Source organism: Spermophilus citellus, assembly GCF_964194105.1.
Source record: "Spermophilus citellus genome assembly, chromosome: 6".
NCBI classification, from domain to species: domain Eukaryota; kingdom Metazoa; phylum Chordata; class Mammalia; order Rodentia; family Sciuridae; genus Spermophilus; species Spermophilus citellus.
This window is the reverse complement of record NC_138187.1, coordinates 16,641,682-16,657,836: the sequence shown is the minus strand read 5'-3', so window position 1 is coordinate 16,657,836 and position 16,155 is coordinate 16,641,682. Positions and strand designations below refer to the sequence as shown.

The 16,155-nt window shown below is 48.1% G+C and overlaps 1 protein-coding gene across 2 annotated transcripts in view; it reads left to right on the top strand.

The window, feature by feature from the left end:
• The window catches only part of COG7 (component of oligomeric golgi complex 7), a 62,063-nt gene that overhangs the window by 36,337 nt on the left and 9,571 nt on the right, over positions 1–16,155 (top strand). Inside the window, exons 11-15 of one of the 2 annotated variants that reach the window (XM_081300143.1) lie at positions 2,233–2,298; positions 4,940–5,126; positions 7,246–7,386; positions 12,432–12,515; positions 15,913–16,027. In XM_081300143.1, the coding sequence (XP_081156269.1) occupies positions 2,233–2,298; positions 4,940–5,126; positions 7,246–7,386; positions 12,432–12,515; positions 15,913–16,027 (593 nt within the window). The remainder of the gene's footprint in view (positions 1–2,232; positions 2,299–4,939; positions 5,127–7,245; positions 7,387–12,431; positions 12,516–15,912; positions 16,028–16,155) is intronic. The other variant, XR_014022774.1, reaches the window with a different exon arrangement.

The window sequence follows — 16,155 nt, the reverse complement described above, 5'->3', positions numbered from 1 at the left end:
CATGGGCCTAATTGTACAATAAATGTGTTTATCAGGTGTTTTTTTTTTTTAATCTCACTGCCTCTTTTATGTATTTATTTTTCTAAGATTACTAGGGATTGAATCCAGGAGTGCTCTACATCCCCAACCCTTTTAATTTTATTTTGAGATAGGGTCTTGCTAAATTGCCCAGGTGACCTCCTGCCTTGGTCTCCTGAGTAGCTGGGATTACAGATGGGCGCCACCAAACTCGGCTTTTCAACTGCCTTTTTAAAAAAGCTAGTACTTTGGATTCCAAAAACAAGTCAATAAACAAAAAACAAACCAAACCAACCAACAGCAGCAACAAAACACCAAAAGGACTCCTCCACTCATAAATTAAAGTTCTTAGGAAAGCTTTGTCTTCCCTTTTGTGAGGGGTGCTGGGGATTGAACCCGGGGGCCCTCCACCACTGAGCTACACCCCAGCCCTTTTCATCTGTTATTTTGAGAAGGGGTTAACTAGTTGCCCAGGCTGACTTGGGAGTGACAGTCCTCCTTCCTCAGCCTCCTGAGTCCCTGGGGTTACAGGAGTGTGCCACTGTGCCCGGCTTCATCTTCTTTAATGACTTAATTTTTTATGTTTGTTGTGAGGTTTTTTCTTCTAGCCTGCAGCTTTTTCAGCCCTGAAATGATTTGTTGCTTATATTTTAGAGGATGAACAGCGGTCCTGCCTCTGGATCTGAGAACCACACATTCTGTGGTATGACAACACCGTGTGTCCTGGAAAGGGTCACACAAAACTTTTGTGAGAGGCACCCAGGTGACCCTCTCAAGCCATTGTCAGTGGCCAGATCCTGGGGAAGTCCTGTGACCTGTGGGCCACTAAGTAGGTGCCCTGTTGCTCCAAGCCTGTAGGTAGGTGGGAGTACAATCAGGAGTGGCCTGAGAAGGTCTGGCCCTGGACATGTCCAGCTGGAGGGTACAGACTGTGGCCCATGGCCAGATTTGCCCTACAGACATGTTTTTTGATCATAGCATTTAAATTGGATTAGTCACCAACACTGACAAACCAGATTTAACATCGCCCAAATTTCTAATGTTGCCTACAAAATTGGATGCTCTGGTGTTATCATGCCTGCATTGTCACAGTGTGGCACTGCGGTGGCAGCCGAGGTCCCTGTGAGACTGGCATGTGTTCTCTGTAGTGCCGAGGTTCTCTGCTCCCAAGTGGCCTAACAGCTGTTCTGTTGGCTGAGATAAAAAGAAATCTCATGGATGCAAGTTCTAAAGGGACTAGCCATTCTTCGTCTGGCCCACGTCACCCACTTACATTTCTTGCCTGGTCCCTGGCCCAAATACTGGTGACACATGTAGTGTGCACAGCCAGGCCCACTGAAGGCTGTCTAGAGTGACCCGGGACCACCCAGGACCGTGTTGGATCACCACCTCGTGGACTCTGTTTTGGACTTTTAATTTTTAATGACATGTGATGTTCTAGAGGTTAACTGAGTCCCCTGTCATCTGTGGTGGTGTAGCACACAGGGACATATTCTGCACAGGTTTTTTCTGTGCACCTGAGGCTAGTGGAATATTTTACTTTCTCATAAACCTTTCTTATGATGGAATGCCCAGATACCCTGGTGACGACAGGTGCTTTTAGAGAAAGTTAAAAGTTAACTAAAGATATTTTTAATCCTTGGATTTGTCCTGACCTTATGAGTTTGCTGTTGAAGGGCTCTAGCTGGGGTTTAAGGTTTGGCGTAAAATTACTTGGAAATTAAAATATCATGAAATACAGACGTGATGGTCACTAGGCTTATTTCTGAGAAGCAAATGGATTAATCTTCATCTGCCTTCACGGGCTCAGAGGCAGAGAGAGACTTCTAGTGTCAAAACAGTTCTATGCCTTATAAATAGTAGGCATCTAACAGATTGTAAGTAATACATATGGATTTTAAAATTATACAGAAATTTCCAACCCATTTTCTCAAAGATAAAGCCCAATGTTTTTGGAATGTAAAGTCACTTGGATAGAATTGTGGTTCATACTAGTAACATGGAAGGTATTGGAAGGGACCACCATTTACCTTTATATTAATTACTAATTAGTGAAATGGCTCAGGTGGTCCAGCAGAGGGTTCATGACTTCACCAGAGCACAGCTCCACCAAAAGGAGTGAATAGTTAGAATTTTTATGAATGAGACAATGTTTGTCTGGTAAATGTTGGCATTCCAGGTACTTGAACTTGAAGTGCTTTTTGTTTTGTTTAGGATAATAGCCACCTGTGGAGAGCTCCTGCGGCAGTGTGGGGACTTTGAGCAGCAGCTGGCCAACAGGTAGCAGTGGGGTGTCATGTCGTCCAGGCCCTGGGGTTCTTGGTTGGAGGAACTTGATCCAGTACAGTACAGCAAGGGCAGCATATGGTCAAATCTGAAAGCTCATGAATTGTCTGAACCTAGATACAAGGTGTCATTATCGTCATCATTAAACATTTATTGAGCACCTATAAAGGGCAAGGCTGTTCTTCTGGCACCAGTCATGTGATTTTGGTTAGCTGTGGAGGTCTCAGCCTAAAGGAGGAAACAGTACATGTTGTTTCCAAATCGTGTATGGGCTGGGCGCTCACTGATGTTTGTCAAGCCAGTTATTGGGCTCCGAACACATTTCCCTGTAGCCAGTGTTCCAGTGGTGGGGAAGGGCCCGGGCCATCTCACAGAGCAGGGAACCAGACAGCCTTCCCCAGCCTGCAGTAAAAGCCTGTGCAGCAGGTGCGTATGCAAGGAGAATTTGGTCCCCTGTCCCCCTCTTCTGTGATGTTGCTAGGGCTTTTACATCACCCTGAGATGGCCCCGTTGGCCCATTTTTTTCCGTTCAAAGGGTGCCAACTTCCCATATTTCCATCTTTCTTTCAGTGGTTAGAGTGCTTGCCTAGCACACACGCACACACTCTGGCTACATCCCCAGATGACCCCCTACCCCTTTTTTAAAAAATTTTAAGTCAGTGTCTCACTGAGTTTCCCAGGTTGGCTTGAACTTGTGATCCTCCTGTCTCAGGTGGGCCTACACCTGTGTCCCCTTCCCCCTTTATAACATTTCCTGAGCTTCACCACTAAAATGAATCCCCCAGTGGCTGAGGAGGTGGGCACTTACCACTCTAACCTCATTTTTATAGGCAAAGGGACACTGAGGCGTAGACTTTGCTATAGGTAATAACTTTCTAAGTTAAAAAAAAATTGTAGAAATAGCTTTGTCCGAGAGGCACTGACTTGAGCCTTGATGTCGCCTGAGTCACCAGAGCTTGTGAGCATCCCTCATGTCACCTTGTGCTGGCATTTCTCTGAGTATATCTATCAGACATCTTTTCTCATCAGGACATGCAGGGTTTCCTTGATCTTTACCATCCAAAGGCTAAGGCGGGTCCTGTTAGGAAGGTGAGAGGGAGAAGAGGGTGAGGGTGAACCTCTCTAGCTGCGTTTTGCATCCCTGAGAAGCGAGAGCCTGGCTCCACCTTGGCTAAAGATGAGAGCAGCCTCTGAAGGGGGTGATGTCATCCTGGCTGCTCTGAGCCTGGAAAGGGACAGTCGCCATCCGTGTTCCTGTCTGGGAGGCTGCACAGCCTGTGTGGCATATGTGGTGGCCGCCTGTAAAGCTTATCTTATCTCCCCATCAGTCTCCCCTTTGGATCCCACACTCTCACCAGGACCACTCCCCGGGGCGCAGAGCAATCGCTCAGAACACTCCTGTCTGCGGCAGTGATAGCCGACATTGCCACCAGGCTCTCACCTCTTTGCAGAAGGAGTCATTTTGTGATTTATGGCCTGAGTAAAGCAGGGCTGGGTTGGGTGTCACTGGAGAGATTCTCTAGTCCTGGGCAGCTTGGGTGAGACACAGGGAGATTACTGCAGTTTCTCTGTGTGTTCCTGTGTCCACCACTCACTTTGGAACACTGGTACAGAGGCCCCTGACTATGGTTTTGCTCATAATTTTTCAACTTTAGGATGGTCTGAAAGGAATGCACATCCAGTAGAAACCACACTCTGAATTTTGAGTTTTGGTATTCTCTGGGCTGGTGATGTTCAGGCTACCATCTTCTCTCACCATGTTGGTAGCAACAGTGAGGCTCAGCTACCCTTAGCCATGTGGTCCAGAAGGGAAGCTACTGGTGCTCTGTGGTGTGCTGCGTTGTGAGCAAAGATGACCATTAGGTTGGGTGGATCAGATGCACTTTGTACCTGGGACACTTTCAACTTATAAAGGGTTGCTGGACGTAGCCCCATCGTAAATCTAGGGGCATCTGTATTTCATCAGGAAAGTGTCATAGTAGGACAACTTGAATGGACAACCAGGTTTTAGGAATCCAGTGTAAGTGTCCAAGTTCCTAGGGCAGAAGAGTGGGCAACAACTTATCGTGAAAAGGAAATGAGCTAAGGAAATAGATGGAACTGTGGCTTTCCCTCCTCGGTGCACGCTCATGCATTTCCCTGGCAAGCAGCTAGCATGTGGGACGGTGCATCCTGTGGGTAAAGAGGCATGTGGCAAGTCGTCACTATTCTCCAGGGACCAGATCACCCGCTGCCCTGCCCAGTGGTCTCTGTGACTTTAGTGTTGGTTGCTCATCCCGGCAGCTGGTTATTCCACACTGTGATGCGCATATAGCAAGAATGTTCTACATAGAATGTACACTGCGTCCCAGACGGCAGCATGTGAGAGCTGCCCTTGGGTAGGCCGTGTGTCCATTAGGAAGACGGTGTCCATTAGGGTGTTCAATAGGAAACCGAATCACCTGGCCCTACTGCGTGCCTGAGGTCCAGTTCCCTCCTAAGTAATGAAGGCTGTCTTCATTCCCTTATGAACTGGACCTTCATTCTGCTGCCTCGTTTGATGTCTTACAATTTAGAAAGGAATAATCTGACTGCTCAGAGAAAAAGAGCTCCTTAAAAGTAGCCCGGGGCGTAACAGCCATCGCTTTCATTACAGGATTCTGTCCACAGCGGGGAAGTATCTGTCCGACTCCTACAGCCCTCGGAGCCTGGCTGGCTTTCAGGAAAGCATCTTGACAGACAAGAGGAGCTCTGCCAAGAACCCGTGGCAGGAGTACAATTACCTCCAGAAAGACGACCCTGCCGAGTACGCCAGTTTAATGGAGACCCTCTATACCCTCAAGGTGGGAGAGCAGACGATGGCGTTCTTGCAAACGAAAGGTCCTCCTTTGTCACCCACCCTCTCTAGGTTCCAGGCCCTCTGTGTGTCCTGCCACCACTTCTCTTTCTCATTCATGTTGGGCTTTTAAGGAGCTAATCACCCAAAAAGGTTGAAACCATTAAGATGCTGCTGGGAGGGCGATGGATCTTTCTTTTTTTAATTAATGAATCAATTAATTTTGTATTAATAAGGTATATATAATAGCAGGATGCATTTTGATTCATTGTACACAATTACAGCACAGCTTTTCATTTCTCTGGTTGTAGCGTTGCACCATTTTGCCATATGCATGTCAGACAGAGCTGATCTCCAGGATATATAAAGAACGAACAAAACTTAACACCAGAAAAACAAACAACCAATCAAATGGGCTAAGGAGCTGAGCAGGCTCTTCTGAGAAGAAGACATACATTCGATCAACAAATTAAAAAAAAAGTTTGACATTTCTATTAATTAGAGAAATGCAAATCAAAACTACTGTAAGATTTCATTTCACGCCAGTCAGAATGGCAGCTATTAAGAATACAGACAACAATAAGTGTTGGTGTTGATGTGGGGAAAAGGCACACTCGTACTTTGCTGGTGGGTCTGCAAATTGGTGCAACCACTCTGGAAAGCACTATGGAGATTCCTCAGAAAACTTGGGATGGAACCACCATTTGACGTAGTCATCCCACTCCTTGGTCCTTGGTCTATACCCAAAGGACTTAAAGTCAGCATATCACAGGGACACAGCCACATCAGTGTTTATGGCAGCTCAATTCACAAAAGCAACTTAGAGGCCCTTCGATAGATGGATCTTTGTTACTGGTAGAAGCCAGGTTGAGACTGTGGCTCTGCACCATGGCCGGGGGCTTGCTGTGTTTCGTTCCAGAGCAGACCTGTCCACAGGATGGGTGGAGCTGGGAGCCCCTGGCCCGTGTTTGGTGCAGTCCCCTTTTATAGAATGGCAGGAGGGACCATATGTATAGGCAGGAGGACCCCAAATCAGCATTTGGAGAAGTCACTGCTTCCCCAGAGATGGGCCAGAGAGACCCCAGGAACCTCTGTGCTGTGAGTTCCACCACAAGGAGTCTGGAGGACTTGGGGATAAAGGTCCCCTCCTCCCTTCTTTGAGATCTTTATTTGTCTGCTGTAAAGCTCCCTTTAACTTTGCACTTTGGGCCTCTTGGGTTCAGAGATGGGAGAACTTCCCAGCAAATCGGATAAGTCACAGGGTTTCCTGAAAATGGCTCCCAGGGTTGTAAGAGGGCAGTGGTCATCAGATCCAGAATCCTCCCCACCTCGTGGTCTCTCTGTCCCACCAGATGCAGTCTCCAGTGCTCCTGACCAGCCCAGAGCTCTGGGGTGAACTGCACGGTGAGGTTAGACACAGCTGAGGCTCCGGTTCTCCCTCCCAGGGTCTCCCTGTCTCTGCACTGTGGCCCACAAACTGGCTGCACTTGAGCTTGACAGACATGCTTCTTAAGGCAATTCTGTAAGCTCATTCATCCATGCTTCTGAAGTTAGGTTAAAGCAGCTCTGTTTATCTTTATTGCTAATCTGATTCATGTCTGTTGTAATCAGTTCATTTGTAATAGCAAAACTAAGGTTACATTTTCCATCTCTGTATTTTCTCAGGCTGTTTGGCATTCCTTGGGACTCACACAGGTTGTGCATAACCTGGCTTTCAGCCAAGTAACTTGACCTGACCTCCCTGGGAATCAGGGCTCTGTCCATCACTCTTGCTTATGTGTGAAGCCTCTGATCGTTTTTTTCTCCTCCTCCTCTATCCCTGAGGGAGGGTCACAGGTTGTGTCTTCCTAAACTGCCAATCCATGAGCCCAAAATATTAGTCCAAATGCATCCGACTCACCTTGGGAAAGTGAGTCAGAGATTTAGGTTCTAGGGCTCCAACCCTGCAGGACTCGGATTCAGTGGTCTGGGATGTTTCCCTGGGACCTGGGGCGCAGCCAAGCTCAGGCACTGGTGTACACAGAACCCCTTTCACTGTTTTGCTCTCAGTAACTCTCAACATGAGTAGCTGATACCTTGGTTGGTTTCAGGGCCTCACAAAGTGCCTTTTGATTTTCTTGTCTAAGGAAAAAGGCTCCAGTAATCACAACCTGCTGGCCACACCACGGGCAGCCCTGACTCGGCTCACCCAGCAGGCCCACCAGCTGGCCTTCGACTCCGTCTTCCTGCGCATCAAACAGCAGCTGCTACTCGTTTCCAAGATGGAGGTGAGTTTTCCTGTGACCTTGGTGATTCCCCCCAGGTCCTGCCTCCTCCTCAAGCACATTTAAGTCTAGCCTTAACCCTCCCGACTGCACCTGCTTCAGGAGGATCCTACATTGATTGTCCTAGGCTGCATAGGGCCACGTTGTCATTTCAACTCATGGCTTACCCATGAATTTCCTTTATTTATTTATTTATTGTGGTACTGGGGATTAAACCCAGGGGTGCTCTACTACTGAGCCACATCTCCAGCCATTAAAAAAAAAATTTTTTTTTTAAATTTCTTGAGAGGGTCTTACTAAGCTAGCCTTGACCTTGCAATCCTCATGCATCAGCCTCCCAAGTCCCTGGGATTATAGGAGAGCACCGCTGTCCCTGGCCTTAGCATGAATTTCTTATCTTAATTGTAGTTACTCAGATGCTTTTTTTGCAGGATGTGTTCTAGGATTGCTAGTGTGGCTTGATTCATTTTCCCCCGCTCAGAAAGCACAGCCTGCCTTCCCGGGGAGGAAGGGAGAGGGTGTGCCACTGCCCGGCTCAGGCCAGCTCAGGAGGCCGTGCTGCCTTTTGAGTTTGAATTGTTTTCATGCCACAGGAGAGTCTCTGGAGAATTGGTCCTGGAGCTTGGCTCAGGAGGGCGCCTTATCAGATCTGATCTTGTGTTTTTGAGGAGGCCTTGGAGGGTTCTGCTGCGTTCTCTGAGTTTGGTTGTTTCTGAGTTGTCTCGCATGCTCGTCCTGCACCCTCCGCTCTTTCCTGGTTGTCCCGACCCCTTTGGAGGCATCGCCTAGGAGTCCTGGGCTCCCCTTGCTCTGTCTCCTCCTCCCACCCAGCGTAGATCTTACCACTTTCCATTTGGATTATGGGGTGGGACTGCCCCTTGCTTAATCAACTCCTAAGTACATTTGGATTCCACTCTTTTGAAAAATAATCTTTTGGGAAAGACTGAGTTATGGGCCTTTAATGTCCCCCGAGGAAGCAGCAAGAACTTTCATGGTATGATTATGCGTTCTCTGCCGTCTGCTGCCCTCCAGAAAGCACATGAGGCCAGGAGCCTGGGCTGCTGTAAGACATCAGTCTCGTCTCACCACCTCTCTGGGTACCAGAATTTCCATAAATAAAATGGCTCAGCTTAACTCCATGTTTGTAAGGTTCTTCTTGTGCTTGAGGTTCTGTGGTTTTCATTCTTCCTTAGGGCCAAGGGGTCTACTCCAATCACATTTCTCATTCTGGCATTGAAGGCAGGTGAAACTAGATGAGACTGGAGCAGAAATGATGGGCTGCCTGGCAGCTTTGCTTCCGCGAGTATTCAGGGCCTGGTCCCTGCCGTGCGTGGTCGCGTTGCTTCGCAAGACTGAGGTTATTCGTTCTTCTGAGGTCTCCACCTCCTCATCTATACCATGAGGGTTCAGTCGTTCTCACGTACAGATTGGTGAGGACTCATATGATAGAATGTAGCACAGCCCCAGCCCCAGAGTAGACGCTTATTAATGAGCAGAAATTTTCTTCCTTGCTATGATTCTTTTTAAACATTTTTTTTTTTAGTTGTAGATGGACACAATCATTTTATTATATTTATTTCTTTTTGTGTGGTGCTGAGGATCAAACCCAGTGCCTCATTCATGCTAGGCAAGTGCTCTACCAGTGAGCCACAACCCCAGCCCCTTGCTATGATTTTTAGTCTTAAAAGAAATGACTTGATTTTTAAAAATAAAAATTATGCATATATTCATTTTCAGAAACTCAAAAAATATAGGAAAGTGCAAAGAAATCCCTTCAAAATTGCACCATCTAGAAATGATCTGGCAATCTGGACTTCTCTTCACATCTGCTCATGCTGCCAGATAGAGTCACAGATAGATCCATAAGAAGAAATGGAGCTCTGCTGTACATGCTGATTTTTTAAAAGCAAAACAAGTACAATATAAGTTTTATTTGAACTTAATGGGAAAAAAAGAGAACAAATGAAATTGTTGAACTTGAGATCATTGTTTTTTTCATCACAAAAGATATTAGCTCTCTGAAGATATCTGCATGGATAAGAAAAAAGTTGATGAGAACTCTGAAGATTGGAGTCATTACTTTTTGTTAATTGTGTTTCCATTTTAGACAGATACTGACACTGATCCACCTGCTCTGAGCGCTGAGGGTATTAGCTTTCCTTGTATCACTCATCTCCCCTGCTCTGCCTCAAGATTTGGTTGCTATTATTATTTTTATTTTCTCAAAGCTTAAGATATTGACCTTCTGTTCTGAAATTAATTCCCTCAGTTATTTGGTCCGACTTTTACATTTCAACAGGTTTCTGCTTCCCACCTGTCCTCTCCCCTCCATTTCTGCATTCCAGAGTTCTTTATTATATGATTCAGTCGCGGCGGCTGGGATCTCACCTCTGGGCCTCACCGCAGCACCAAGGGCCACTGGGAATGGGCCCAGCAGCTCTGGAGATTAGAAGGAGTTCTCTGAGAGCCAGCACAGAGCACACAAAACAAAGGCAAACACTTGGGCCTGAAGGATCTGAAAATTAAACCCTGGTCATTAGATGTTTGCTTTTAACATTTGCTGTAAATTGTGTTGCCCTTTTATGTTTTAAGACTATAAACCAACACCATATCCAGTTTCAGAACAGATCATTGACATTCATCTGTATTACCTGGTGACAGATGGGTAGAAAAGCCCATTTGAAGGGCATTTTAAATAAAACTTGAACAATTAAGAAATAACCTACCTCATTTCCCTGTCGCCCTCCTCAGGTCGCCTTTCCTGCCTGGCCTAAGCCTCTCCCAGGCTCCGCACTCTGTCTCTCCCCTTTCCACACTTCTTCCTCGCTCCCTTCTTCCTCCTGCACGGATCCCATTCTGATGCTGTTGCTCCTGCCATCTCAGAGCCCTCTCCGGCCTCCAGCCCACAGCACCCATCCCTTGGTTGGATGGTGGCCACGCTGGTCTTTGCCCCCACAGTGGTCCTGCCCTGCCCTGTGGCACCGTTGTTGGTCTTAACAGGAGCCTCGTTTCCTGCCTGGCGACGTCTCGGCCTCCTCTCTGTGCCCTCTTTGCCAGTGAACCACCAACTGTCACTGGTCTTTCCCAGCAGTTTCCATGGCTCCTGCCATCTCTGAGCCGCTTAAGTCTTTTTGTAAAAAACTATCATCTAAAATTTAAGGACTCTAAGAATAATCACAATACTACAATCACCCCTGAAAAAGAAGAACGTGGCTCCTCCATATCATCCACCAGTGTGCACTTTCCAACTGTCTTATAAATGTCATAGTCATTTTAACTGAATCAGGATCCAGGATCCTGCACAGGGGGATTGACTGGCATGTCTTTTGGGGTCTCTTTTGAACTATAGATTTCCTTTCTGTCTCTCTCCTGCCTCTGACTCTTCTCTCTCCTCCTCTTCCTCCCCCTTTCCTCCTCCTCCTCCTTTTCTGCCTCCTCTTCCTCCTCCTCCTCCTCCTCCTCCTCCTCTTCTCTCTCTGTCTCTCTTTCTGTTTCTTTCTCCCCCCCGCCCATTTCCTCTTGCAGTCAATGTGCTGGAGGTAAGATCTTCCCTAGTCTGATTTTCGCCTTCCAGCCTTACTCCTGCCTCAGGGCACTGCATACATCCTATGGCCAGCCCTTCTCTGATCACCCTGAGCTCTTGCTTGCCTGAGCTCTTGCGGGATAAAATCTCCCATGTGACCCTGAAAGCTCTCATGGACCCGTGCATGTGTGTGCACAGGGTGGGGGGCAGGCAGCGTGGGCCTATCAGGGGGATCTTGCTTCTCCAAGGAGCTTCCGAGGACAAGGGCAAGTCTTAGATTTCTTTGTATCTGCTCCACAGAGCTTAGCACGAGACCTCGCACTTCACAGGTACTTGGTGAGTGTGGATGGTTAGAGTTGCTTCTCAGTGGGTTGAGTTACTTGGGAAAAAGGTGGGATCTTTTGAAATGAAAGAATTCTCAAACAAGAACAAGGAAACCTCAAGAGGTGGAGAAGGACAGAACTCACCCACAGCAAAGACCAGGAGACCCAGGAGCAGTAGAGTCGGTGCTGGCGGGCACAGAGTCCTGCGGGCTGAGCCCGGGCTGGGAGCCCAGTGGGGGGGTGGACGTGGTCATTCCATTCCCGGAATGCTACTTAAAGGATCAAGCAACCGGATCAGGCATCAGGTGGCTGCTGAGAGCAGCTACATGGTGACCTCAGGAGTCACTCCCACGGGCCGCCAGGAAAGGACCTGTTTTCCAGGCTGCCGTTAGGGCAGCTCAAGTGGGGTCTGGGAGGCCAGCCTTGTATAGGAGGGGTGCCCAGCTGGGGTCTGTGAGCGCGTGTGGGGGGTAGTTCACCTGCAGGGTGCTGAGAAGCTCCAGCAGCAACGTCCGGCATGTTTCTGCTGTAACTGGCCAGAGCCATGTGGAGGGGCTGAGGTCCTCGTCCGTCAGAGGGTCATGGAGTCACGGAGAGGACGGAGGGTGGCTGCTGAGGCTTGGAGGCTCCATCCTCTCCCTTCCCTCTGAGCCTGAGTCAGTGGAGAAATAGATCCAGAAGGCAGATAGGAGTACAAACAGCAGCTTTAATTGAGGCAGAGTCGCTTTGGGGACTGCCGTTGGGCTAAGCCTGCAGCACAGGGTCTTCTGAGCCTCCTTCCCAAGATGCAGGATTTGACATGGTCCCTGAGACGGCATGTGGGGGTCCCATCAGGGTGCCAGGGTCCACGGCGAGGAGGCTCCCTGTACCCAATGACTTCTTGTCTGGTGGCCTCACCACGTGGAGAAACTCGGATCAGAGGATATCTGACTCTCGTTTCATGTGCCCAGTGAGATAAAAGGGAACCGAGCCACCCAGTAGTTGGACTGAGAGGGGGTGTTCCCAGCGAGAGAGAAATGATTACTTTCTCTGGGCTTCAAGGAGATTTGAAGAAGAGAAACCCCTGGCCGCTGGGTTGTTCAGAGGTCAGTTCTGATCGCAGTTGACCCCTTTCAGGCAGGCTGCTTCTTCGAGTGCCTTCGTGTGGCGTTTCCAGCACTGCCAGACGTGCCCTCAACGGCTTTCTCTCCTTCCTCCCCTAGAGCTGGACCACAGCTGGCATCGGCGAGACCCTGACCGATGACCTGCCCGCCTTCAGCCTCACCCCTCTGGAGTACATCAGCAACGTAAGGGCTTCTGGGTGCTTCTCCAGGGTGGTCTCACCTGGTCTTTTGTTTCTGGCCTTCTAGGTAAGGTGCTCACTGCCCCTTGGTGTTGTCTGCACCCGTGGTTTTGGACAGCAGAGCCACACAACCACTTCAGGCCCTAAGACATTTTTACCCCGTTCCCTCTCTCCCAATATGAGATTGGCCATTTCCTGAGGGCTTTAGATTTGAGAATCCAGTAAGAACTTAGGACCTGGGAAATCAAGGAGCCAGTGGTCACATTCTTCTGTCTTGTCTTAGAGAAGAGCAGTGCGTATTGTTTCTGAATTCAAGTTCAGCACACAGTTAGTGAGCTCCTACCCTGTGCCAGACTCGGTGCTGAGTACGTTTGTGGTGAACCTCACGGCACCAAGCACATCTCTTAAGAAGAATGGTAGACCTAGAAGCTTAAAGGGAAAAGAGAACGGGAAATACCTTCAGCGGGGGAGGGGCCTTAGAATCATTTCTGCCTTCCCCCCCCCCCCAGGAATTGACGGTCACCCTGGTCATCTGCATATGGCCTTTCCTTCCATTCCTTCCTGCAGCCCCGCTCCCTTGCTCCTAATTGTCAGTGTGCGCAGATAACTGACTGTACAGGAGTACACACCCCGGCCATGCATACCTCACATAGTAAGAAACTTCTGGAGTGTTGTAGGTTATCTACCCGAAGCTCTTAGAATCCAGCTCCTGTGTAGGTTGTGACTTAATTGTAACAGATAAGGAATTCGAGAAGCGATTATTGTAAGTTGGAAGTAGTGAACGGCAGCTCCGCTCTGCAGCGGGGGAAGGCTCGTGTTCAGCGGGGGCTTGTTTGCAGCAGCACGAGTTTGCGGGGGCCATCCTCCTCCTGTGTCCAGGGCACTGCCTGCCATCCCGGATGGACGAGACTAGCTGTGGGTGGTCTTTCCAGGCATTGGAGTGCTTATATCTTCAGGATTAGGAGGACAGGCATCATGCTCTAGACTGATTCAGAAAGTGATGTTTCTGGAAAGGACGTGAGAGCCAACTGCCTTGATGCTAAGGTTGAAGAAATGAAGTGTAGGGAGTGAGGAAGCTGGATGAGACCCAGGTCCAGGCCCTTGCCACCCATGATGCCCTGCCGTGTGGTGGAAGTTGTCACCCCTGGAAGCAGGAAAGGAACCTTTATTAAATGTGCACCAAATGCCAGGACAGTGCTGTGAGATGGTCCATGGTCTCAGTTTTGTCCAGTAGCCTCTTTCCTAGGAGTGGCTAAGGCTCTAGGGAACAAGAGGGCAGCCGGGAGGGAGCAGCCACTCACCCAGTAGGGACGCCAGGTGCTTTATGTGCATATCACACAGTATCCATTTCACCTTCTCAGCGGCACTTTGAAGTAGGTCTTGATTCATCCTCATATGAGCAGTGATGACACCAAGGTTCCAACAGAGTAAGTCACCCAGGGTCGCGCAGAGGTAGAGCTGGGGCTCAAACCCAGGCCTGTCTGATCCCAGAGATTTTCATTTTCCCCAGGCATGGGATGTCAAGAACAGCTTACTGATTATGTGAGCATAGTAGATAAATATCCACAGGTGTGATGATAAGCATCCATTTCCACACCGAGTTCCAGAGAATAAATAGAGGCAAGAGTTCCCAAGAGAAAGCTGGAGCCATGGGATCTGTCTAGGAACGACGGCTGTCCCTATCATCTAAGGCCAGTTGATAGAAGTTTAAGATGTCAGATTATTAAAATGTCGAGCTTTGTTGAAAATTTTTTTTGCCTTGTTGGTAAACCATCACCCCACCCCACTCCCCCCAAAATCATGTGAGCATCATAAAGGGGTGAAAATGAGAGAAGACCTTGGAAATTTAAAAACCACATATATACCAGCTATAATAATATGACACTCTATTTCAAACAAAACTGGGCCCATGGATTTAACCTGAAAGTTTGGTACCTAAAGGTACCAAATTCAGGAATTGGCCTGGGTCTTTGAACGTAGCAGGTGCACAGGAAATGCTTGTTGAATGGAATTAGAAGGAAAATCCAACAGCAGAAAGTAGTATCTTTCCTTTCCCCCAGCCTTGTGGGGAGAAAGATGATTTGTTGCCATTTTCAAGCTGAAATGTACCATAGTGGTGGTTGCAAGGTAAGAGGCCACTTATCTGGTTAGCGTGAGAGAGTGTGCTAAGTAAATGAATGAAGAGGAAAGAAAAGAAATGCCATTCTTCCCATCTGTGTAATTCTTTAGGGGGACACCAATCTAAGAACTGTTTGTTGGCAACACAGACCACTGAACGCTGAGACCATGCTAAATGGTGGGAAGTGAGGGTGGACATCCCAGAGGCCTCTGGGCTGGGTGGATTGTAGATTCTGCATGAGCTCCTGGAGCCCTTGTTCTGAGAGGCGCTTGCCACGGTGAGGTGTGTATGAAGCCCGATGGAGAAGGTCCTTAGTACCACTCTGACTTGCAGCTTGTGGAATTAAGTGTCCATAAGGTGAATGTCATAAAATATGTCACAAAAAAGAAAAGCAACAACAGTCTCAAAAGACCTTTCTAGAACGTATATATTGTTGTAACCCCCAAATCAGCCTTATTTTGAGATAAAATATATATTTACCTTAAAACACAAAACAATTATGAGCTGTAATAGAAATAGGTGCGTCAGATATACCCGTGATAACTGTCACAGGAGTATCTGACAACACAGGACAAATGCTGCAATGATTGTGGGCTTGTCCCAAATGTCACATTACCTGACCATTTGTGATTCCCTGTCAGCCAAGAAAGTTTTGTCAGTCTTATTATTACTTTTTGTAATTGTAGATAGACAGAATGCCTTTAATTAATTAATTAATTAATTAATTTACTTGATGCTGATAATTGAACCTCTGCCGCTGAGCTCAGCCCCAGCCTGGTTTTGTCAGTCTTTACTTTCTAGTTTGTGTTGTGAAAACTACATATTTCTTTCCAAGTGAGTTTGCAGTTATAAGTGGCTGTTTTCAAACAGAACCCCTTCCTTCCCCTGTTGGATGGTCTAGATGCAGTGTGGAAGGCAGGCTCTGAGTCCCTGCTGGGCCAGCTCTGGTTGGCGTGCACACTTCCTGGTTTTCCTTGTGCGCAGGATCGGGAACTTCTGTGCACACAGTGCTTCACGTTTCACACAGCACCTTGGTACCCACCACCTCCCTGGGAGGCATTGTGTGAATATCGGGGCCGCTGCTGAGAAGGGTGAATCCACAGTCCCCCGCAAACTGCCATTGGCTTTTTTGAAGGTGTCGCCATAGCTGACATTGCCACACACTGGTGCTCACCCAACTCTGGCCACTTTGTCTTTCTGTTGTTGACTCTGCACAAGTGTCCCACGTAAGTAGTGCCCCTATGCGTCAGTGTCCGGCTGAAAGTGCATTCTTTTGTTTCAGATCGGGCAGTACATCATGTCCCTGCCCCTGAATCTTGAGCCATTTGTGACTCAGGAGGACTCTGCCTTAGAGCTGGCTTTGCACGCTGGAAAGCTCCCGTTTCCTCCTGAGCAAGGTAAGAGGACCAGGGAGCCACGACTCCTGTGGCCAAGGGACCAGTGACCCTTGAGGCTTGTTTTTAACACCCTCACTCCTCAACCAATGTCTCTTTCTCAACCCCACTTAAATAGTTGTCAGAGTATT